General features: G+C 48.0%; 1 protein-coding gene across 1 annotated transcript in view; it reads right to left on the bottom strand.

Annotated features, from left to right (window-relative positions):
• The window catches only part of SNX1 (sorting nexin 1), a 41,925-nt gene extending 18,972 nt beyond the window's left edge, over nucleotides 1-22,953 (bottom strand). The window contains exons 1-3 of the mRNA XM_065411563.1: nucleotides 22,820-22,953; nucleotides 1,631-1,733; nucleotides 259-395 (exon numbers count right to left, since the gene is read on the bottom strand). Coding sequence (XP_065267635.1) covers nucleotides 259-395; nucleotides 1,631-1,733; nucleotides 22,820-22,939 — 360 coding nt within the window. The 5' untranslated portion in view covers nucleotides 22,940-22,953. The remainder of the gene's footprint in view (nucleotides 1-258; nucleotides 396-1,630; nucleotides 1,734-22,819) is intronic.
• Between the last annotated feature and the right edge of the window lie 3,034 nt (nucleotides 22,954-25,987).

Below are 25,987 nucleotides of genomic sequence, written 5' to 3'. Positions count from 1 at the left end.
AGTGGCTGCCACATTCCACCCTGGCAGAAGCTTTTAGCAGTGTCCTGCTCTCAACTAGCAGGAGTTGCCATCTCACAGGGAGAGGATAATTAAGTTCAAGGGACTCTGAGCCCCCTTGAAGTTAACCAGTCTTGTGGGGGTGCCCCTGACATTTTACCCTTCGATCACATGCAGACCACTACACCTTCTGATGCCAGTTCCAGACTGGCAGAGGTGAATTGGACACAAGGCAACCAGCATGGAAGTAGCAATTCTCACCTCCTCATAGCTCTTTGGCTGGTGTTTGGAAGAGGAACTTGCTGCTACTTCTAGAGGCGGGGCAGGGCTGGACACTCTGGCTGGTTCCTTCTTCTGGTTGTTTTGTGTACTGTCCAGAGACAGCTCCACCGTGGCATCTGTAAAGGCACAAGGGTCACCACCAAGGAAGAGTCAGCAGCTTTTCTAATCTGACAGTCACCTGGTTCCAGAGAAACTAGTAGAGTTCTTGTTCTGGGCAGTATTATACTCCCCACTCTCAAGAATTTACACATGTAGGTATTTGACAGAGTGTTCACCTTGGAGGAAGTATCCCCTGAACTCCTATATGCCTAGTGCCTGGCTTCGGCTTCCAGTAGTGCTATCACTTTATGGAGTTTTTAATCCCCTCACACACTTTTTAGAGTGTGACCAAGCCATCGTCCCAGTGAACAGCTCTTTTCTGCTCGTACTGGCCAGGGCACCAGTTCTTACCTTATGCTACGCCATACTCCCCTCTGCTTGGCTGTACATGGGGGGAGGCGGGGGGGAGAGAAATAGCAAGAGCAGCTGGAACGGTGTAATAGATCCTTGAATGGCACCTGCTCCTGGCACCCTCCCTGGCAGGAGTTAATTCCCTGCGACTCGTAGAGCAATAGTTCTGCGATTCCTCCCAGGATGCTCTCCATGGAGACTGCTTTGGTGCACTCTTCTGTGCAGTCTGGAGCCCTTATGCTGGCCACTGGAGAGTGGAAGTGCTTCGTGCAATCTTTTCAGCCTCCTGGCTGCTGCAAGGAGCTGAGGACATCTGTCACTTTTGGCTTCCTCCCCAGTGAGCAGCTCTAGTGCCATCATGACTGCTTGGGAAGTCTACAAATAGCTGTACTGTCTGTGTCACTGACAGTCACAGGATTCTGAACAGCAACAGTTTAAACTGACCCATGTGTTACTTTCACTCCACAGCTGGTTGGGAACTCTAAGCTCCAGATGCTACCTGCTCTGCCTGCACATTCCAGAAGCACACTGCAGCAGATCACAATGCTTACATTCTTTAGAGTTTGGTGTTTAGGCGTCTCCAGGCAGTTGCCACAGGCAAGTAGTTTTCCCACTGCAATTTAGAGCTGCCCCTTTAAGGTAGTGCTAAGGAAACCCTTACCCAGCTTTCCCAGAGAGGCCAGGAGAGCTTGTTACTGCTTCTATTTTCAAAGGAACATAAGCAGGTGCATGGAAGGGGCAGGTGCCACCCTTACCACAGATCCCCTCCTCCACTGGGTACTTAAACACAAGTAATGACAAGCCTCCTGCAGCTTTTAGCTCTTATCTAGTGGCTGCAGTTGCCTCTCACCCTACTTGGAAAAAGCTTGAGTTGTTTTACACACAGTGCAGGGAAGCTTACCTGCAAATAGGTCCTGATCATCTTGTTCCACATGAACCCCATTTTCTTTGAAGCTGCTATTCACTGGGAGAGGAGATTCCCTCTTGGGTGACTGGGGCTTGCTCTGAAAGCAGAGTGGCAGTCAGTATGGACATCATGAGTTGCACAGATCATTTATACCTGCCAATAAGATGACTGTTCCAGTTCCCAGCCAAATCTCCCCCAACCAGGGCTGGCCTTATGCATGGGTGACTGCCCCGGGCACTGTGGTCAGGGGGGTGCCATGGTCAAGAGGCAAGGAATGGGGTGAGCCTGGAGTGCAAGGCTGCAGAAAGGAGCTCAGTGCAATGGGGGTGGAAAGCCCAGGGAGACAGTGGGGACCCGAGCTCCAAAATACAAGTTCACCCAGGGTGCTATTTTCCGCAAGGCTAGTCCCAACCCAACCGCACTATTCAGTCCAGATGACGTGGTGTGATTTCACACAGCTGTTGCTCTGCTGCTCCTGCCACATAGTCATGCTTGGTCACGTCACTACTCATCGAATTTAGAAATGGGATGGCAGAAGTGCATTAAAACCTGCAAGATTCCAAAGTTTAAGGGAAGGAAGAACTCAAAGTAATGGAGGAAAAGGATCTGTGCAAGGAACAGCACAGGCAATCAATACAGCCAAGCTTAGCAACGCCAGGTACTTCCTGCACCTCTATCTTATGAGCATTCGATTTAGAAGTTTTGTCACTTGATTTTGTTCTTGCTCTATTAGGAAGAGAGTTGCAGAGGGAGATTAAATTTGCTCTGAGCCTCTGCACTCCTGTCACAAGTGAGTTCTTAGACCCTATCTGCACTATAGCTGGAACGGCAATGGTATTAGGTGTTGAAAATGGTTGCTGCAAGTAAGATTCTAGAAGGTTTTCCTGACCAGCAAGGACAGGCATGTACAGAGATACTGCCTGCTGTAACAGTAGCACTGTTAATAACAGATCCCCAGAAGGCACTGCTCATGCTAGTCAGATGGTGCAGACAGCTATTTACACATAGATATGACTAGTACTGTTTCAAAAATAGTGTGGACAGGGTCAGAGTTTAAATGCACCATGCACTGCTCAGCATTGGACTCTGCATACACTGGGCAAGTTAGTGCCTATAATTCCATGCCCGGCAGATCCATTGGTAGCAATGGGGAAGCGCTAATACACCTCTACCCCGATATAACACGGCCCGATAGAACACGAATTCAGATATAACGCGGTAAAGCAGCGCTCAGGGGGAGGAAGGGGGGAGAAGAGGGGCTGCGCACTCCAGTGGATCAAAGGAAGTTCAATATAATGCGGTTTCACCTATAACGTGGTAAGATTTTTTGGCTCCTGAGGACAGCGTTATATTGGGGTAGAGGTGTATTTTCACTACTATACAGTCAGCTATGTTCAGAGCAGGCCTCTTTAGTGGTCAGGATACCAGTGACTTGAGCCCGGTCTACATTAGCAATCTCAAGTGTCACTACTGCTAGGGGGTCATTTCCTGAAGTGCAGGAGAGGCCAGGTGTGAAGCAAACAGGATTATGTTTTCAGATCAGTGGGTTTCTATCCATTACACCAACTGCAGACTGCTACACAAAGAAAGAGAAAAAGGGTCGTTCTGTGGATCTATTTGCATGCCTTGCTCACCGGGCATGGTTTGGAGCCAGATCTGTACCAGTAATCTGGTCTATATAAGGTTGCAGCATGTCTTCTCCTAGAACAATTCTACAAAGGCAGAGAAGGCTACACTGTCTAGAATTTCTGTCCTGAGTTCTTAGAGATTTCACTTCAAAGCCATGCAATGCACAGTGCCAGCTTCTGAAGCTGACACCAAGCCCTAACACATCACTCTGGATAATGTTCCTTTTGAAACCCAGGAAGTTATTCTTTCTGAAAGTTGCCCCCCCTCCCAACCCCATCTGCACTTTGCAGTGTCAGTTAGTACTGAGCTGTCAACAGGGCCAATCCAACCCCGTGACTCACAAGAATGAGTTTGCAGGGCTGCTCCATCCACAGCACACAGAATACTGCCATTTGAGCAGGCTGCTCAATAGGCAAGAGACAGTGACTTGGCGACACAGAGTGATCTAAGACACAATGAAAGTCTGCCTAGGGAAACCAGTATGCCAAGTAGCTAGTTACACGTTAAAAGTAGTCCTGTACTTCCACCATAATGAAGTCTTTGCCTACACAAATCTCCATCCAACCCAATGGGCTCATGGGCCAGTAGGAGCTATGGGTTCATCTCTAGAGTTTTAGGGTGGAGGAAAAGGCGTTGGAAGGGAAGAGAAAGGGCAAAGATTCACAGCTGAAGTTTGAGGATAGGGTAACAATAGCCTCTAACCCAAGCAGTGCAATCCAGCAAGATGAGAACTCTCCACTCCCCTACCACACGTAGGGCTGGTCTCAACAGGGCATTTACTGGTTGCCAGGAGAGGACTGGAATGCCATTAGTTCAGGGGTAGGCAACCTTTCAGAAGTGGTGTGCTGAATCTTCATTTATTCACTTTAATTTAAGGTTTTGCGTGCCAGTAATACATTTTAATGTTTTTTTAGAAGGCCTCTCTCTATAAGTCTATATTATATAACTAAACTATTGTTGTATGTAAAGTAAACAAGGTTTTCAAAATGTAAGAAGCTTCATTTAAAAAAATTAAAATGCTGATCTTACACCCCCAGCCTGCTCAGCCCACTGCCAGCCTGGGGTTCTGTTCACCTAGGCTGGCAGTGGGCTGAGCGGGGCCTGCAGCCGGGACGCCAGCTGGCAAGGGGCCGGCAGCTGGGACCCCAGACCTGGGGGGGGGGTTCAGGGCAGAAGGCTGGGTGGGGGGGTTCACCCCCCAGCCCTCTGCCCTGATCCCTGGAGGTGCAGGGCAGAAGGATGGGTGTGTGGGGGGGGTGGTTCAGGGGTCTGGGCAGAGGGATGGGGTGCTCGGCTCATGGGGGTGCTCCCAGCCTCCTGCCCTGAGCGGCTCACGGCAGGGGGCTGGAAGGGATATGCCCTGTTCCACCCCCTTCCCCAAGGCCCCGTCCCTACCTCTTCTTTGCCTCCTCTACGGAGCAGCGAGCACGCTGCCACTCCTCCCCCTCCTCCTCCCCAGGGCCATCAGCTGATCGGCACAGGGAAGGAGAGGAGGAGGGGCAGGAAAGCAGCACGCTGGTGGAAGAAGCGGGGGAGGGGAGACGCTTGGCTGCAGCAGGACCAAGCTTCTGTCTCCTGCCCCCGCAGGGGAGAGTGGTGGGGCTGAGGGCCGGGACCATGGCAGGCAGCAGCGTGCCACTCAAAATCAGCTTGCGTGCCGTGTTTGGCATGTGTGCCATAGGTTGCCGACCCCTGCCTTCGCTGGTCAGCTAGGTGTAGTACTGGGGTGGGCATCTTTGTCTAGGGAGCATGCTGCAATTTGCATTAGTTACATCCCTCCTGTTCTTCACTAGCAGGTGTGAAGTACTGCTGTTACAGTTCTCTAGAGATGTTACCTGTCCAGCTCACATTAAGGTACTGCATCCACTTAAGAGTAAGCTCTCCCTCCCTTTATTTTTGCAGTCTTAGCTTTGTGCTGGGAACAAATTCCCTTATGTTTCTATAAAAGTATGGCAAACTGAACTCTGTTCCCCAGCTTTCTCCTGTAGACAAAACAATCTGTTTTTAATCCAGACCTCAAGCAGAGACAAAATTAGTACATCACCCAGCTGATAAAGCTAAACTCCTTTTCTAATCCCTAGACTTATTCTCTAGAGACTCACAAGGGGGAAATAAAAATGCACCCGATGATTAGTTTTAGATCCTGGCTGGGTCAGAGGCAATTACAGTGACCTGTGGTCCCAGTTACAGAGATGAGTCAGACACTAAGAGGTGTAGCTTGGCCTAACGAGGACCCTTGAGCCTCTGGATACTTGTTTTCTGGGGTATCTGGACAGTTATGCCCATATAGCATTTATACACTTCTTCCTTTGCTGTTACCGAACATTTACATGAAGGTGCGGAGATCTTGTCTCCAGAGCCTGCTCTTCTAACATGAGGCACAGTTACAGCACTGTGTATAGTGCATTTCTGCTGGCACCTGCCTGTATACCTGCAGCACAACATGGTTTTGCAGCAGAGACCATGCTGTCCAAAGACAGTTAACTGAAAGTGGAAATAACCAACATCAGTAATGTCTAAACCACCTTAACGTGAGGTTTTATCAACAGAGATCAGGGATCTTGAAACTGGAGTGGAGTTTCAGCCCAAGCAAAGATGGAGTGGCAATGAACACTTTAGCTCCCTGCTCCACTCTGCCTCCTGCTGGAGAAAAGAAGTGCTACAGCAACAGAATACACAGCACCCTTGCTGAGATTATCTGTCCCAGAGCTGGATTAAGGCAATCCAGACCCTTAGCTACACCATGACATGGGCTCCCTCCTGTGGGGCCAGCCCTGTACCATGGGGCCACTCCCACTTGGAGTATAGGTGGGGGAGGAGGCCCTCCTGCCCTTCTAAAGAGGCAAGGGAAGCAGCATGGGCACCCCTCTCACCTCAAGATGCACAGGTGGCATCAAGAGGAAACCCCAGTAACTTCCCCAAGCAGATACTCCCATAGCCAGTGTGAGTGGGCTGGACCTGCTGCAGTCGGACTCAATCACAGAAATGTCAGGCTGAAAGGGAACTCAAGAGATCATCAAGTCCAGTCCCCAATGGTCTGGGATGGGATGGGATCTGAGTTACTACAGAGAATTCTTTCCTGGGTGCTGGCTGGTGAGTCTTGCCCACATGCTCAGGGTTTAACTGATCACCATATTTGGGGTCGGGAAGGAATTTTCCTCCAGGGCAGATTGGCAGAGGCCCTGGAGGTTTTTTGCCTTCCTCTGCAGTGTGGGGCACAGGTCACTTGCTGGAGTATTCTCTGCACCTTGGAGGTCTTTAAACCACGATTTGAGGACTTCAATAACTCAGACATAGGTTAGGGGTTTGTTACAGGAGTGGGTGGGTGAGATTCTGTGGCCTGTGTTGTGCAGGAGGTCAGACTAGATGATCATAATGGTCCCTTCTGACAAAGTCTATGAGGACCAAGTAAACCTAGAGCATCCCTGGCAGGTGTGTTCGTCCAACCTGTTCTTAAAAGCCTCCAATAACAGGGATGCCACAATCTCCATTGGAAGCCTGTTCTGGTGCTTAACTATTTTATAGCTGGAAAAGATTTCCTAATATAACCCACATCTCCTTCCTGCAGATTAAGCCAATTACCATTTATCCTACCTGCAAAGGATACAGAACAATTGATCACCACCCTCTTTACAACAGCCCTTAATATATTTGAAGACTTAACAGGTCCATTCTCAGTCTTCTTTTCTCAAGACGAACCATGCAGTTTTTTGGGTTTTTTTGTTTTAAAAACCCTTCCTCACAGATCAGGTTTTCCAAGTCTTCTCATTTTTATTGCTCTCCTCTGGACTTTCTCCAATTTGTCCACCTCTTTCCTGAAGCATGGTGCCCAGAATTGGACACAGGACTCCAGTTGAGGCCTCTCCAGTGTTAAGCAGAGAGGACACATACCTCCTGTGTCTTCTGACACTCTTGTTAATAAATGGTGCAGCTGCACGAACAGCTAGTATCACATTGCTGGCTCATTCAATCTGTGACCCACTAGAACCCACAGAAGGTTATATGCAGGGTCCTCTATTAGATTGTGCATTGGTGAGGTTCCCCAGAGCACTGGGGCTTGGAATTAACACCTCATTGAGATGCATGGGGCAGTTCATACTCTCAGAGCTATTGCTTCAGGCTGTCTGAAGACTGGCAATCACCAATGCATTGTTACATTGTTCACATTTGAGCTTTGCTTTACAAACATGAGGCCTAGAAATTTACATGAAAGCTGAGATTCACATGTACAGTACTCATGTAACTCCAGGCAGGAGAGCCCTAGGCATTGGCCTATAGCACTTCAACCCAGCCCTGCTCTCTTCAAGGATGCTGTGGTGATTGACTTCTGTTGAAGCAGGTACAATTCAGATCTTGTTTTTCTGCAGTTAATCTTACCATTAAACTAGGGAAGAAGGGACACAGATGACATAGGCAGGATTGTAGTAAGAGACTGAGGTTTCCCTGCACTGCATTAGAGGTTTGTTGTGCTCTGCAGTCACCTCTTCGGGCTTGTCTCCACTTACATTTTATAGCGCTCTAACTTGCTGGCTTGGGGGTGTGAAAAATCACCCGCCTGAGCGCAGCAAGTCTGAGCGCTTTAAAGTGCTAGTGTAGACAGGCTCCGAGCGCTGTCATGGTGTAGACAGGCTCCAAGTGGACGTGGATTACCAGCTTGTGCGCAACCACACTCGCACTTCAGAGTGCTGCCACAGGAGTGTTTCCAGTGTAGCCATGCCCTTATTTAAATAAAGGGGGAACGCTAACTGCTCAAAAGTCTCAACATCTCACAGTGAGGTGTTTTTTTTTATTGAAGTAATCAGGTTCCAACTCATCTGTTAAAGATGCCAAGCTATTTGGGTTATATCTAGTTTGTTATCAAACAGTACTATTGATTGTACCATCTCTAATGCCTATTCCTCTGTAGTGTTCATGGCTACACTATAGTAGTGACTAAGCTGTAGCTCTAGAAACTTCTATAGGTCTCACTATTCTCCCATCACAGTCCGTGATGGCCCACCTATGCTGATTCACTGGAGATGCTGGATTTAACATGCTCAGCAGTAGCACACTCCCCTTGGGAAGATAAGGGCTTGTGCTATTTGTAAGTATGGCAAGTCAGACTCTACCCAGACCCCTGATGTGAGCACTACCTTGCGATGAAGTCTTTGTTTAGCTCCTCACATGAAGGAGATTTGTTTTATTTGCTGGAACATGGAAGAGTAACGGGGCATGGCAGAGAGCTTAGCTCAGAACAAAGAACAGAAACATGAATTGTTGCAAGGCAGGCCGGCCTCTCCTGGGTGTACTTCACTATGGATATCAGCATAACAGCCAAGTTTCAGCTCTGGTTCTGCTTATAATGCTTGGTCCAAAGAAAACCACTCCGTTCCGACTCACTGCCAACTGAGTCATTGCTGATTAAACTGGCTGCTGGAATTTTAAGAGTCCAAGCGCATATGTCCTAGCTGAATGCATGTTGTTTCATGTACAACAGCGAAACTGGGGTGGCTTAAAAAAAAACAACAACACCACTGCTGTTTTAGTAGGCAGGACTGCTCCAACTGAGGTCAATGGGAGTCAGCCTACGTAAGTACCTAGCAGTGATCAGAACCAGATTTTACAGTATGCCATAGTCCAGCAATGCGGGCCTGCAGCGATATAGCAGAGTTCCGATACTTTGCTCAGCAGAGGTTTGCCTTAGCACCTGTTGTCTAGCTCCTAGCTAAATGAGCAGAAAAGACTGGAGACTTGCAACAGAGTTCAGGTGAAGGAGGCAGTCACAAGATCCTTGGGGTAAGCTTGTCAGTTTGTTGTGTGCTTGCTTGATTAAAGATTATAGTGAGATCTAGTGTGGGGTCTGTGTGCTGAGCCAAGTGGCCTGCCTGGCTAGGCTGAGAGCTCACTAAGGAGGTTCTAGCCTGCTAGTCTTTGATCCCTAGCCCCTTTAGGATCCCTTGACAAGGGGGTGGGGCTAACTTGGGAGAACAGGCATTTAGGAAGCTAGCTCCTAAGCTACCAGAAATGGCAAACCAGGGAGTTTAGAGACCCAGATACACCTACAAACATTCTAAACAACCCAAAAACCCAAACCCCTGCAAGAGTGAAAAGAAGGCAGGCAAAAGTCCAGCAGCAGAGTGGGGATTCTCTACTTTATTGCACTGAATGCAGCATGTATAATTATCTGCCTTTTGGGCAGGTGGTGTATGTGCACATATGGTGCAAGGAGCTCATGGCAGTCAGATGGAGCACAAGCTCTTGAGAGCCGAGTGGCTGAATTGGAGGAGCTAGGAGGGACAGAGGTACATAGATAAGACTTCCAGGGACACAGCGTGGTCCCATCCCCACTCTGACAGCCTCTGTGCTGTTGAGGATGAAAAAGTCTGAGGAAATCAAGCTGGAGCAAAGGGAGACGATCCCATACTTGGGGTCCTCCTTCCAGATGTTATCATCACTCAGGTGAATACCCTAACCACTGGGGTATAGTCACTCATTCACTGGCCCAATAATTTAAACAATAAGAGGAACAACTTCAACATTTAATTAGGCCAAAAAAGTGAGAATGACAATAGCCCTGAGGTTAGGGCATTCACCTGAGAGGTGGCAATCCATTCTCATCAGGCAGAGAGGACTTGAACTGGTGGTCTCCTACAACCCAGGTGAGTGCTGTAGCCACTAGGCAAGAGGTTGTCAGCAAGGTCTTCCTCCGGTCTCTCCTTCTCCCCCCCCCCCCTCAGCTGTTGTGTGTGGAGGTCAGCAGCCTCTGTGCACACCTACCAGTCAGGCCCTACACCACATTGAGGAATCATTAGGAGGTGCTTTTGGAACAAATTGATATTACTGTTTAGTTTAAGTCACCAGGACCAGAGGACATTCACCCAGGAGTTCTGAAGAAACTCAAATGTGAAATTGCAGAACTAACTGTAGTTTGTAACCTATCATTTAAAATCAGCTTTTGTACCAAATGACTGGAGGATAGCTAATGTGATGCCAATTTTTTTTTAAAAGGGCTCCAGAGGTGATCCTGGCAAATATAGGCGGGTAAGCCTGACTTCAGTACTGGGCAAACTGATTAAAACTATAGCAAAGGACAAAACTGTCAGACATAGACAATGTTCCCTCTAATTTTTTGCATGCATATGCAAAATGAATTTTGTTATGTGCACCAATATGGAGGTGATGTGTTGTGGGGGTGGGGCCAAGGGATTCAGAATGTAGGAAGGGGCTCATGTCTGGGGCAGAGGGTTGGAGTGCAGGGGGGTGATGGCTCCAGCTGGGGGTGTGGGCTCTAGGGTGGGGCTGAGGGGCTTGAGGTGCAGACTGCTCCAGGGCTGTGGTGGGGAGAGGCCTCCCCCCAACCCTCTCCTTGGCCACAGCAGCTGCCTCTCCCGGTCTCTGTGGCTGCTGCAGCTCTGGGTCTGGAGCCAGGGGAGAGGTGCCTTTCCCCACTGCAGCCTTGAGCACCTGTGTGGCCCTTGATAGGCTGTTGTGTGTCCACACAGCTTAGAGGGAACTTAATACACAGATGAACATAATTTGTTGGGGGAAGAGTCAACATGGTTTTTGTAAAGGGAAATCATGCCTCACCAATCTACTAGAATTCTTTGTGGGGGGTCAACAAGCATGTGGACAAGGGGGAACCAGTGGATATAGTAAACTTATATTTTCAGAAAGCCTTTAACAAGGTCCCTCACCAAAGGCTCTTAAGCAAAGTAAGCTGTCCTGGGATAAGAGGGGAGGTCCTCTCAAGGATCAGCAACTGGATAAAAAGATAAGAAACATAGGGTAGGAATAATAGTCAGTTTTGCAGATTGGAGAGAGGTAAATAGTGGTGTCCCCCAGTGGTCTGTATTGGAACCAGTCCTATTTAATATTCATAAATCATCTTAAAAAAATGGCTAAACAGTGAGGTGGCAAAATTTGCAGAAGATACAAAACTACTCAAGATAGTTAAGTCCCAAGCAGACCGTGAAGAGCTACAAAAGTATCTTTCAAAACTGGGTGACTGGGCAACAAAAAAGGGCAGATGAAATTCAATGTTGATAAATGCAAAGTAATTCACATTGGAAAACATAATCCCAACTATGCATATAAAATGATGGGGTCTAAATTAGCTGTTACCACTCAAGAAAGATCTTGAAGTCGTTGTGGATAGTTCTCTGAAAACATCCACTCAACGTGCGGCGGCAGTCAAAAAAGCATCCAGAATTTGGGAATCATTAAGAAAGGGATAGATAAGACAGAAAATATATTGCCTCTATATAAATCCATGATATGCTCACATCTTGAATACTGTGTGCAGATGTGGTTGCCCCATCTCAAAAAATATATTGGAACTGGAAAAGGTTCAGAAAAGGGTAACAAAAATGATTGGGGTATGGAATGGATTCTGTATGAGGAGAGATTAATAAGACTTGTCTTTTTTCCAAGCTGAAAAGTCTGACGGGGGGGGGGGAAGAAAGAAGAGATATGATAGCAGTCTATAAAATCATGACTGGTGTGGAGAAAGTATGTAAGGAAGTGTTATTTACTCCTTCTCATAACACAAGAACCAGGGATCACTAAATGAAATTAATAGGCAGCAGGTTTAACAAACAAAAGGGAAGTATTTTTTTTTTCCACCCACACAACGCACAGTCAACCTGTGGAACTCCTTGCCAGAGGAGGTTGTGAAGGCCAAGACTATAACAGGGTTCAAAAAAGAACCAGATGAATTCATGGAGGTCCATCAATGGCTATTAGCCAGGATGGGCAGGGATGGAATCCCTAGCCTCTGTTTCCCAGAAGCTGGGAATGGGTGACAGGGGATGGATCACTTGATGATACCTGTTCTGTTCATTCCCTCTGGGGCATTTGGCATTTGCCACTGTCGGAAGACAGGATACTGGGCTAGATGGATCTTTGGTGTGACCCAGTATGGCCGTTCTTATGTACATATGAGCTAGATGCTCCTCCACTTATCTTCCCCTGGTTTACGAATGCTCCGGTGCTCAGGTGGGAGATAAATATCTGGACAGCTAGAGTGAGGCAACAGTACACATGCCCAGTGGCAGAAATACAGGTGCCTAGGGAACTTTTACCACCCCAACAATAAAAATACCCCATATAGGCATCATGTGATTTTAGGCAGCAGCCAAGCAATAATTGTGGATTGCAGTGGCACCTAAGAATGGGACTTAGGTGCCTAGTTACGTCTGTGGATTTAGGCCTAAGTTGCAGCCTACATAACAGAGATTTGGCAGTCAATACATTAAGGGGACATATCTAGATTACAGGCCAGATGCTAAAGGTCACCTAGGTAGGCATGCCATTCTCACTGTAGCATTAGCAGTCACAAGTTTATACAGATCTAGATGCGTGGCCTATATGTTAACCAGAATTATTCTTCCCCTTCTGGAAGGAAGAGACTATTATACAACTATGGGAAAGATACAATAGGGAGATGATCTTTTGTTCTATCCATGCAGGCAAGAATTTCAGTTCATTCTGCAAGAAGTGCCTGCCTGCAACCAGCATAAAGGTAAAAGCTACATTAATTTGCCTCACATATGCCTAGAGCAGCAGGACAGGAATTCTAGTTCTGTCAAGCATTTAACATTAACTGCTATAATTGGGGCCTGCCAGACCTATGCAAATTGGGAGTTCAACAGTGGGGAAGTAGATAAGTTTATAAGATGTTCCTATCACCTACAACAGTAAGTGTTGGTGGGAAGAGACAGAAAGGGAGACAGACTGGGTTAAGCCAAACAGGCCTGCTAACAGAACAGTCCTTCACTTAAGAGCATGCCCAGTAAACAAGAGGAATATAGGACTGGAAGGCAATGGACCAAAATTGGTACTTTGGAAGTTAGGCCTAATTGATGAACAAAATAAGGTAAGAATGGAATAGCCCATCCATCACCCCCTTTTGGGGGCCCTTAAAGAGACTTGGGGGGGGGGGCAGTGCAGGGAAGTGATCTTCCACTGCAGCTGCTGCTAAGGGACTTTCATCCTAACACCCAGACCTTGGCATACCAGTGGGTATGCCGGATGTCCTTGCTGGTGCAGTGGTGGCACTCAGCCTGATCCAAGCAAGATCCTGCTCCATCTTCCCTGACCTCATGTGTCCCTTTCCATCTTCCACTATCTTCCTCCTGGCCTGTCTCTGGGCTTTTCATATGATCCTGTGACTAACTACACAGCACCAGCATAATGAGATGCTATGGCCCATCCAGCTCTGACCAGCTGGAGAAGGACCCCATGAAGGGAAGGGACTTGACCAAGAAACCAGATACCTCTTTCAGGGATGCTGAGCCACATCCAGAGCAACAGCTGCTGTGGCCAATCTGCCAGCCCAAAGCATCTCGCCATAACTGACTAGTCACCCTGTATCCTAAAATGTATTAACTGTACTCCACCCCCACCCCCTTTTGTCATCCTATCTTCTGCCCTGTTGGCCTGTTTTGTTAAGAGCAAGAAAGAGACTCATTCTTGACTCAAATAACTAGAACAAATCTTTTCTTCCTCATCAAAAAGAGATGGCTGACAAAATAAGAGGTCATACCCTCTGAAAAAGGGACTTAAAGAAATATAAAAAGAAGGTGGTGTGTTTGGAGTACAGAGGCCTCTGCTTGCTTAGTACCATGACAAACCACTAGAAAACTCATGCCAAAGGTTGGAAACTCAGTGATTGGGATATACACAAGGAATAGAATCAACATAAAGCACTACATTTAGTGATTTCCCCCCCCAATTACATGCGTTTTGCATACATATTAAAATGTTGTATGGTGACAGTGTCACATTAACTTCTTCGACTCTCTGGGCCCATTTACTGAATCAAAAATACAATAGCACTCATATGGAGCGTTTGACCAAGGCAGAAGAAGATGTATGGGTCAGTAACAGCTAGAGTTTCACATCCCCTTTCTCAAGAACTGTTTCTCTATCGTCCTTTTATCTCAGATATTGGTACATATTTAAGGCCAGATACCTACTAGACAGATATGAAAATTTAAGCAGACCACAAGCAAGAAGAAAGGGCAAGACCCTAGTGACAATCTTAGCTCCCTCTGGCTCTTGTCTGTCTTGTCAGATTCAGTAGGCTGCTGGGAAAAGCTACCAACAGCAGTAGAAACTCCTGGTCTGCAGACAGCTCAGAAGTCACCAATGCATTAGTCATAATCACAAGCGAAGCACTCTTGTCAGAGTCAAATGACAGACTTAAGAAATTGTTCTCCAGAATTGGCTAGCTTGGCTTCTATACCCTTCCCTCCCACAACTCACTAGGGTAAGTCTTCTGTCATTGGCAAGTGGCTTTTTCAATTCCTGCTTTGTGATCCTCCCCAAGCATTGCTTGTTGACATGTATGTCTCAGCCAGGAGGACAAAGACCTATAATGGCTAGAATACTAGGAAGTATTAGCCTTGTGAAACTGCTGCAGGATATCAATGCAAGAGTTTAGTAAGATCCAAGAGGATCATCCATTTTTCTAAACTGGAATCTTACCTGCAGTTACACTAGATAGGAAAACCATGGGGTTTGTCAGCCCATATATAGTTTGAGGTACAAGGTGGTATTCAGGTGAGTCCAGGAAGGAAGTTCCCATCAACAAAATATTGTATTTATGTAGATTTTGGAGGCTGGCTGAGCTCTCCTCCAAAGCATCTGGCAATGGCTGCTGTTGATAAAGGATACCCCAACTATATGGATCATTGCTCTGTTCTGGCAATTCCAATGTGGCTGTACATTCTGTTAACAGTCTCTTTACTATGGGACTCCAGCTTATGTGCCTACACAGCAAGTCTAAGAGCTACTTATCACTGCTGGAATTCCCACCACTTAATAGGCAGGGGCAGGAGCAACAGATACAGATCGAGTCAGCTGAAGAGGGCATGAGTTAAACAAAAACCAAGGACTTTCCTCTACCTATCTAGGGATTCAGACACACAAGGTGGAGAAGGGGTCAAGGAAAGGCAGTGTCCAGCCAGGACTATTAACAACATGTTTATCCAGATTACCAAGTCACTGATTAATTGCTGAATGGCCAGGCCACTTCTGGTCCCTCATCTCTCCATGTCATTGCATTAATTAAACAAGGGTTCTCTTTTAGCTCCTAGCAGTTTCTACTCATTTATGACCTGAAGGGCTTAAAGTACACATCTATTTAGCAGCAAAGAGGTGCAGACAGCAGTTTCATACTGCATCTTTTTTTTTTTTTTTTTTTTACTAGAAGAGCAGCAGACCAGTGTCATTCAAGAATGATCCCAATGAACTGCACAGCAGAAGGAGCTGTAGCACCACTGTCTAGCATTTGGGGAGCATCTCTACATTGAGCCCTCACTACTGTTTGTTTGCCCAGTATTATCTGCAAAGACTGCTGCCCCAAGCACACATAGAACTCCAATTTGTTTCCATTAGCTAATATGTGGACAGGACAGCCATCTTTCAGGCAAGTGAAAAAACGTAAGACACTGCATGAATCTTCAAAGCTTTGCTCAATATGGCAGAGTGGGCCAGAGAGTTTTGTTCCAGATAGTCCCTTCCAGCCATCATGATGCCTAGTAGAGGAAGAGCTAGAACTCCAAAAGCAAGCAGAGAATGAGCTTTAGAAATGAATTAGGATTTAGGACATTCATTTTGCTGCAAGCTGGGGGTTACCATTCTAAAGTTTCCTTAATGCAGAGCTGGACTTTTTTTTTTTTTAATAAAGCAAAAAAGACATCCAGGCTTTGTCTACACTAGTTCTGCTTTCTAAAAATGTTTAGCTGTTGCCAACACTTGTTCAGCTTCTGCCTGCATTACCAACACTAGAAACAATGCATGTTGGTTGCTGCCAGCTTTTGATACCAAGTTGATTAGACATGTTCTACGCAAGTTTATACAGTGCTAGAAGCAGCCATGCCAGCAATCCATCATTCTATTCGAATGAGGTTCTTATACCACCCTTGCCACCACAGTACCAAGCACCTTCCAGAAGTATACTACACTAGAAGCACTATGTGCCACTGTAGTGTGTTAGGTGAAAACGCTCTATGCAGACAGGCGAGAGAGCTCTTCTGTTGGTATAATAAATCCACCTCCATGAGAGGCGGTAGCTATGTTGGTGGGAGAAGCTCTCCCGCCAACGTAATGCTGTCCACACTGGTGCTTAGGTCAGTGTAACTTACATCACTCAGGGGAGTTGCTTATTCGCAGAAGTGGTAGTGTTGACCTAGCCTCAATGACATGACTCACTTCCATCACATGTTCATCATTCTCTCATCCTTTCCCCAGGTTGGGGCTCAACACTGCTAATGCTGACCAGTGTTTAGCAACAATGGGAAATGTAGCAGGATAGACAAGGCCCAAATGTGAAGACTAAAGGTACGTCGACACTTAAAATGTTACAGCAATACCACTATAGCACTTCGGTATAGATGCTTTCTATAGCGACAGGAGGGGCTCTCCTGTTGCTGTAGTTAATCCACTTCTGAGAGGTGGTAGCTGGGCTGACAGAAGAATTCTTTCAGCAACCTAGCACTGTCTATACTGAGGCTTAGAGTGGCATAGCTGTGGGTCTCAGGGGGTATCACACCTAGGGTGACCAGATGACAAAAGTGAAATATCGGGACGTGGGGGGGGGGGGGGGGGCGGAAAAAAGAAAAAAAAACCGCTGGAGCACAGGAGGAAAAATTGGCGGGGGCGGGCCGGGGAGGCGTGGCAGCCAGCAACAAACCACCCCCAATTCTTTTTGTATAGTGGGACTCGGGAGGTACTTTTCAACTTAACATATACCCCAACACACCTATGGCTGAGACTCTGCTCCCCTCAGACTGATCCTCCTCTCCTCTGGTCCTCCTCTTCACATTTTTAAGCCTTCGTTGTTTAGCAGAGAGCAGAAACCAAAGCCCCACGCACACCCACTCAGTTCAAGAGAGCACACAGCAGTACTTGTGTATATCAACAAGAGCCACTCAATCTATGGTGCATTTACAAACGCCTCCTTCCACCCAGATCCCCTCCCTTCCAGGGGAAGAGACTTCGGCTCTGGAAACAGTGATTTCTGGGTCTGCAAGACTGCCCTATCTCCAGAGAGCTCCTCCGCCCCCAGAGGAGGGCAGGCAGCATGGCTAGGGGGCTGCTCCTTTAAACCCCATCCCAGACTGGAGGCTTTTGGAACCGGGGAGCCAGAGGAAAGGGAGCCGAGCAGGCGAGCAGTTACCTAGAGCGAGTGGCCGGTGGCTCAGGAGCAACGCGAGCTGCTGCTGCTCAGCTACAAGCTGAGCCGGGCTACCATCCCTGCCCCCCACCCAGCAACCAGAGCTGCCCCCCAAAGAGCTCCCTCCACTGGGCGGGGGCAGGGGCGCTCTCTGCCCTCTGCAGGCTGCCGGTGCCTACAAGTCCCGCCCCTGCCTCTGTGCGTGCCTGGGGAATGGGGCTGCAGCACTCTGCAGGCCCCTGCCGGCCGGCGCCGGGAGCTCAGCTGCGCTGCCCCAGGGCCCGGAAGAAGCGGGGAGCGGCGGTCCCCCAATATCAGGACAAAGTGCGTCCCGACCGATGTAAGGTCAGGACATGTCCCCTAAAATCGGGACTGTCCCAATAATATCGGGACGTCTGTCACCCTAATCACACCCCTGAGATAGGCAGCTATGCCCAATAAGTTTTCGGTGTGGACCAGCCCTACAGCTGCTCATGAGAAACAAGAGATCCAAGTGCAAGGCCTTTGGGAAGCTCCTCCTGACACCTCTCATGGCTCCATCTTTCATATCAGTCTTCAGCTAACTGGCATCAAATCTAATGTACCTACCCCCTCTAGGTGTTGAAGGAAAAATGCAGCTGTTTTTCTTCTCCCTCTCCAGAGCCACCTTACTGCTGTGGTGGAGAGGATCTGCTATTCTACCCCTAAAGAGTATCCTAGTACCTGCCTCTGCTGCTCAGAACTTCTGCCTCAAATAGTAGCATAAGAACATTTGTATAGTAACTCCTCACTTAAAGTCGTCCCGGTTAACATTGTTACGTTGCTGATCAATTAGAGAACATGCTTGTTTAAAGTTGCGCAATGCTCCCTTATAATGTCATTTGGCAGCCGCCTGCTTTGTCCACTGCTTGCAGGAAGAGCAGCCATTGGAGCTAGCTGGTGGGGGCTTGGAACCAGGGTGGACCGGCAGCCCCCTATCAGCTCCCCTCTCCCCTAAGTTCCCTGTGCTGCAGCCACCCAGCAGAGTATCAATTGCCAACAGTTCAGCTGTCCCTCCCCCCACTGCCATGTGCTGCTCCTGCCCTCTGCCTTGGAGCTGCTCCCTGGAGCCTCCTGCTTGCTGTGAGGGGGGCTAATGTCAGGGTGTCTCCCTCCCCCCTGCTTACCCCCATCTCCATAGAGCGGGGCGGGGGGAGAAAGATGACAGGGCTCAGGATGGAGGGAGTTTGCAGGCAACAGCTGTGTCTCAACTTGCTGATCTACTTAAAAAGGCAATGTACTTAGAGTGGGGCCAGCATACTTAAAAGGGAAATGCAGGTCTCTCTCTCTTGCACACGGTGCATGTCTGTCTCTCTCTACAAGGCAGCAGGAATGGAGGGAGGGGTGACAGCATGGCAGAGTGTGAGGCTACATTAACAACAATGGGTTAACCCTTGAGGGCTCAGCTGAGTGCTAATTCATCATTTAGCAGTAAGGCATTCCCTGGGAAATATCCCTCCCTCTGACTTCGCCACCTCAACCAAGCTTCACAATCATCATCGTTGTGTACCAGTATTAAATTGTTTGTTTAAAACTTCTACTGTGCATGTATAGAATATAGTCTTGTCTGGTGAAAAAAATTTCCTTGGAACCTAACCCCCTCCCCCATTTACATTAATTCTTATGGGGAAATTGGATTTGCTTAACATCATTTCACTTAAAGTCACATTTCTCAGGAACATAACTACAAGGTTAAGCAAGGAGTTACTGTACTGGGACCCACAGATTACCCCATTAGCTCAGAATGAGACCAGTTTTGTTGATTTCAAACTGCTGCTTGGCAAAGCTATGAGCAGCAGAGGCATGGCACTGACGCTGGTCTACTAGCAATCTCAGGTCACATTTGGAAGCATCTTCACAGCCATAAAGCTGGCATCTCCAAGTTTTAAGAGACGCTGTTTCTGCAGAAGTTGACAGATCAGCACCAATACACACTAGGAAAAGCTTCCCACTCACCACTGGGTTACTTCAGCAATGTCCTGACCAAGCCATTTTCTTATGCCTGCAACCTACAGATTCTACTCCGTGCCAGAAGAGTTTCTATTTTAAACCTTCCTGTGTAACTAGTAGGTTTGTGTAACTGCAATCTTTCCCATGAAGCAAACACCACCATCCCTGAATTTCAGGTGTTCATTTTCAAATACAGCACCAGTGATGTTTTGCTACAAATAGTTCTTTTATTACAGAGATAGAGACGAGATTCCCAGGGTTAAGATTTCACAGGTTAGGTTTTTCACTTTGAGTCCTTTTTCAAACAATTTCTTCCAGAAAATCATGTACACTGTACATTTACTCCCTGAGGACTTACGACTCTTGCTTGCAAAGCTGGATTTTGAGAGCTATGTTGTCTGTAACAAGATACGTTTTGCTATAATCACCGATTAGTGTTATATTTGACTAAGAGATGACAATGTCAAGCCTTCTGTTACATGTTAAGGGATACAGCTTTTATATTTGTTTTTCCTAGTTAAAGAGTAGTTAACTAGAGGATTTTAGAAGTTGGTCTTGTGCCCTTTGCTTCTTTGAGGGGGAAAAAGGCAAGCTAGAAGGTTTTCCTTAGGAATATCAACTTTGGCCTTCTCTGTTGGAAAACTTGCTGGGTTTCTTCATGAACATATGTGGTTAGCTCACACACTGACTGGGCGTGTGGGTCTAGAAATTTTAAGACTCCATTTCTCCAAAGTGTTGGTTCATTGAACTTTGACCTGTTAGCAAAAGAATGCTGAAATAGTGATTTTAAAACCTTTTTCTTGGTTGTTCAACTTTCATTCTTGGCCATTATGCTGTTAAACTAGTTCCAGGCTAGATGGGACCAGATTTTCAAGTGCAAGATGCTTTCAGAAACTTTTGCTTCTCAAGTGTATAAAGGACAACAACAACAACAACAAAAAGAGAGGCCACAAGCCTAATATCCTCTACTACTGAATGTTCAAACAGCTTCAAAGGTGACATTTTCTGTTAAGGCAAAGAATCAGAAATAAATTAAGGTAACACTTCCACACAAAAAAGTGAGAAGGTCTTAGTGCACTCAGAGACCCCTCTCCCTTTCACCCTACACCCACATCCTATTCTGGAAATGCACAGTTTTAAGTCTGGCCAGGAGATTCCTGACTTCGATGGGCAATTAAAGTGGCAGCATCTCCCCATCCTTATGTGGGACAGGACTCTCTGGGTCAGTCTAGGCCAGGGGCTCTCAATCTCTCTTTGAGTCTCCCACACATGGTATAAAGATTCCACAGCCCAGCTGTGCCACAACAACTGGTTTTCTGCATATAAAAGCCAGGGCTGGCATTAGGGGATAGCAAGCAGGACAACTGCCTGCCCCTGCAAAGCTACATTGTTTGTGCTTCGGCTTTCTGTCCTGGACCCCAGTGAGTCTAATGCTGGCCCTGCTTAGCAGACCCCCTAAAACCTGCTCCCAGCCCCCCGACCTCTGGTTGAAAACCACTGGTCTAGGCAGGGTGTGCTGCCAAGAGCAGAGGTGGCCTGGTGTGGAAGGGCATCCACAAGCAGGAGAAAGAAACACTAGAATTCCTTTGCTTTCTCCCAGTAGTTCACTAGAGGGGATTGCATATGCACGGAATCACAGGAGAAGACTGGTAAGACTTAATGGTTTTCTCTGCAGCTTTTTCCTTGTATGCCTGATAAGAGTTTGGTATCAAGTTTTAAGTTAGTATATTTAAACCTTGCTTGTGTAAATGTAATACCTTACATATTGAGCCACTAGAGCATTTCCAGAAGATATAAGGGCGGTACATACTAGAACAGTAAATAAAAATTGAAATTGGCCCCAGGGGGCCAAAGTAGTATCCACTCTGTCAGCTCTCATTATAATGCAGAGTAGTTTGATGACTATCCACAGGTATATCGCATGTTTCCCTCGATCACTTTTCACACAGCCCTAGAATGATGTGCTGATGTGAACGTGCAGCTAATGTTCATAAAGCCCCGACAGGTCTTTTTTAAAGGCAGCCTACTTTACAATAGAGTGACATTGTTCACTCAAGCACTACCCTCCCTAGGAAATTCCCTCTGCCACCCTCTCCCCACCAAGTTGTGTTGAAAACAGTTCACTGCTTGTACAAGTGCAACAAAATTCTCACCACATCACAAAGCCTGATGAAACATGCCAGCAACATACGTTTCCTTAGTGTAACCATACCCAGACTGGAAAACTAATTTATCTATTGTTAGCAATGCCAAGCCATGTGGTTTTGCCAAAAATTCTTAAGCAGCTAGTTACAGAATGACTCCCTCCAAGGTTCCTCCTCCCTCCCCCCATGTCCTAGGGTATTTCTACATTAACCGCCAGACCAGCGGGCAGCGATCGATCCAGCAAGGGTCAATTTATCACATCTAATCTAGACACGATAAATTGATTCCTGGGCACTCTATCGTCAACTCCTGTACTCCACCACCAGGAGAGGCACAGGCGAAGTTGACAGGGGAGCAGCAGCAATTGACTCACCGTGGTGTCTTCACCGCGGTAAGTTGATCTAAGTACGTCGACTTCAGCTACGTTATTCATGTAGCTGAAGTTGCATAACTTAGATTGATCTCCCCCCAGTGTAGACCAGGCCCTAGTGAGGTTTAGATTTCTCTGACTACAGGTATTAAGAATTAGGGCTTTGTTATGTAGGATATTATAACCAAAAAAAGTAAAGATTTCTCCTAGTCCATGACTAGAGCTCCTATGGTAATACATTTGTATTAAGTGATTTCTAAGCAGCTGATCTAATGTAGATTAAGATCAAGACAGCAACTCAGCAAAGTGACTGGTTTGTAACATTTTAGTTTTTATCTACCCACAGATATTCCAGTGGAGGCCAACATTATAAGCAGTCACTGGATTTGCATTTTCAGATCTCTTGGCAACCCAAGCTTCACACCCCTTTAAAAGGCCAGTTATTATCCCTACTTTACAAGTAGAGGAGTACAGAGAGGATAAGTAATGTGCCCAGGGGCACACATGAAGTCAGTGGTACTCTAGCAATTAGGTAGCGTCCCTCCCTGCCTGCTCCTGCCTTACTCCGCATTTCGACCAAGGGATAGGTGAGGATGTCACTGGAGACCCTGCCACCCGAAAGCCCAGCCCTGCGATCAAGGACTAGTCAAGAGTTACAGTCACTCCCCAGCCAGGAGCTCCAGCCCCCGCACCAGCTCGCGAGAGGAGAGACCGACCCGGCTTCCGGCAGCGCCACTGAGAACCGGGGCCCAGCGGTGTCCCGAGCGCCTCCCTTGGGGCCCCCGGGCTCGTCCAGCCCCTCACGGCAGAGCTCAGCAGCGGCTCCGACAGACGGGAGCTCGCTGCTTTCCGGCGCGACACGGGGGCAGCGGCGCAGCAACGCTCGGGAGCCCCAGGGCCCGGGCGGACTCACGGCGCCGGTGAAGATGTCCTCGCCCTCGGTGTCGCTGTCCGCATCCCCTTCGGCCCTGGGAAAGGGCGGGGGCAACCGCTCCGCAGAGGGGCTGGAGCTGCAGGCGCCGCCCGACGCCATGTCCCTGCGCTCGCGGATGCGGCTTCCGCCTCCCGGATGCCTACTGGGGCGGAAACACCAACGACAGCTTTATGAGGAGAGAGCGGCGCCGTGGGCGGGGGCGGGGCCTGGCCCTGCGGACAAGGGGGAGGAGCCATGCCGGGGGGGCGGGTCGGGTCGGGTCAGGGGACGCCCTTGGTGGGGGGAGCCAAACGGGGGGCGGGCCCGCCAGAATACACAGAGGAAAGAGCCGGGAGAGGGCGCGGGACTTCGGGAGGAGCGGGGCTGGCTGCCGTGGGTGGAGCCAGAATAGGGGTGGGGCTGTGCCATGTCTAGGTGGTCCTGATGGTCGCGTGCCGTGCTCGTGCGCTCTGCAAACTGTTCCGCGTGATGGGCTCGGGGGTCATGGCGCAGGGCCCGCGATCTGTCCCTCAGAGAAGGGAGGGGATCATGCCAAAAAACCCCGCCTGATTGGCTGCCTTTTCCCCCCTTCCCCGCCTCCTCAGCAAGGGCAGCCAATCAGAGATGCTGACTGTAGGCAGAGGGTTCTGCCACTCAGCTCGGGAAAAGACAGCCAATAGAATCAAAGAATATCAGGGTTGGAAGGGTCCTCAGGAGGTAGGGTGACCAGACAGCAAATGTGAAAAATCGGGGGGGGGGGGGGGGTAATAGGAGCCTATTTAAGAAAAAGACCCAAAAATCGGGACTGTCCCTATAAAATCGGGACAGCTGGTCACCCTATCAGGAGGTCATCTAGTCCAACCCCCTGCTCAAAGCAGGATCTAATCCCAACTAAATCTTCCCAGCCAGGGCTTTGTCAAGCCTGACCTTAAAAACCTCTAAGGAAGGAGATTCCACCACCTCCCTAGGTAACCCATTCCAGTGTTTCACCACCCTCCTAGTGAAAAAGTTTTTCCTAATATCCAACCTAAACCTCCCTCACTGCAGCTTGAGACCATTACTCCTTGTTCTGTCATCTGCTACCAATGAGAACAGTCTAGATCCATCCTCTTTGGAACCCCCTTTCAGGTAGTTGAAAGCAGCTATCAAATCCCCCCTCATTCTTCTCTTCTGCAGACTAAACAATAAATCATGTGCCTCAGCCCCCTAATCATTTTTGTTGCCCTCCACTGGACTCTTTCCAATTTTTCCACATCCTTCTTGTAGTGTGGGGCCCAAAACAGGACACAGTACTCCAGGTGAGGCCTCACCAATGTCGAATAGAGGGGAACGATCACATCCCTCGATCTGCTGGCAATGCCCCTATTTATACAGCCCAAAATGCCATTAGCCTTCTTGGCAACAAGGGCACACTGTTGACTCAAATCCAGCTTCTCGTCCACAGGTGGGGAGAGGGAAGCGGCCTCATGGCCCGTACCATTCCCACAGGAGGGGATGGGGCGCAGAAAGAGCCTCCCCCTTCGTGGGAAGGTGTGTTAGCCCAGCCTGCTGGCTCCCTCCTGCCCCCGCACCCTGCGAGCCCAGAACCGCGGGGGGCAGGGTGGGGGAAGGCTTGTGGTTAGTTTATATGTCAATGCATGGCTGAGAGCACTGGGATTTCCCTGAGGGCAGAGTACCTGCATTTCCTTACACAGTGAAGCAATGGAGTCCATTTTTTTCCATGCCCTTCTGTAGGTTCAGGCAGGGCACCAAATCGCACGGCTCCACGCGTTGCCATTGGCCACGTGGCAGTGGTCTATGCTGCACACTGGCAGGGCTGCTGGGTATCACCTATCCAGGTTCTCAGCTTCTCCTTGGCCCCCTCCTCTCCTGCGCTGCCCTGGGGATAGTATGGGAGGTGCCCCATCCATTCCTAGGCACCCCCCATTAAACTCATATCCTGCTCACTCTTTCCTCCCCCGCAATATGACAAGCGCACCATGCGGGAGTGTCTGGGCAGCTGCACTGTGGGAGGCAGCACCCCCAGTTCCTCCCGTAAGAATGGGGCTGAGTCAAACACCTGCTGCAGGTGTAACTCTGGAAGCAGGTCTTCAATTTGCCAAACAGACATTACCTTTGCATGATGGTCGCTCTCAAAACCCTCAGGTTGGCCACCCCTTTCAGGCACTGGTTATGTCTACCTGTGTATAGTGCTCAGCCCAAGGGGCCTCAATCTCTGTCCAGGCCACTGGGTGCTACCATCTTGTAAATATTAAACTACCTACAAAAAAAACTATTAAAATAATGTTGCAAAGTCAAGCATTTGAGAGTTAGGAAAGGCCAGTGTTACCATTGCCCCTGCAACCTAATCTGCCTGTGTGTGTATGCATTATGATACAAGTCTTTAATTATACGATCACAGATTACACACCCCATATTCACCATAGTAATATGATTATGATATAATTATTATGCATCTTGTACATGATATGTCATGTGAGGTGTCTATGGAAAAGTTATGGTTTTCTGAATGATTATCCTATTTGTATGAATGTATCATTTTTGTATCTGGAGTTATGAATATTAACTATGTATTTGTATTTCAAATGTGCTTGCACCTGGGTAACACACACAAAGCTTTACATACAGTTTGCTAGCACACTGTGAATGGCCTATTCAACTTGAATGACCCATCAACAAAGACAATGGGCCATGGGGAAAGCTTATCTTCACCTGATGAACTGTCCTGGGGACGCTTCAGTCAGCCTGTGGATAATGGCTGCCATGACTCAGCAAAGCATGCAAGGGAATGTAACTAGGTCACATGATACTAAACTCCATTTTGATACCTGTATTTTTTCACAAACTTGGCTGGGAACTTGGCTTGGAACAAAGGGCTTCCCGCCCTATGGAAGAAATTATAAAAGGGAGAAGTGACATCACCCCAGGGCCCCACTCCTCACATAAGAACACCTGGAAACACCAGAGGAACAAAGACTGAACTGGGGGAAGTGCTGGTCCCAGGCTAAAGGGATTTCTAGCCTGTGAATGGAAGCTTGATGGACTGTTTGTACTATCTAACAGGGTGAGACACTGCTTGATTCAAATCCTATCTAGTACATAAAACTTAAGACTGCAGTTTTGTTCATTTCTTAGGTAACCATCTTTGATCTGTTTGCTATTACTTAT

Source organism: Emys orbicularis, chromosome 10 (assembly GCF_028017835.1).
Source record: "Emys orbicularis isolate rEmyOrb1 chromosome 10, rEmyOrb1.hap1, whole genome shotgun sequence".
NCBI lineage: Eukaryota > Metazoa > Chordata > Testudines > Emydidae > Emys > Emys orbicularis.
Note: the sequence above shows the minus strand (reverse complement) of the source record. Positions and strands in the feature narration are given on the sequence as shown.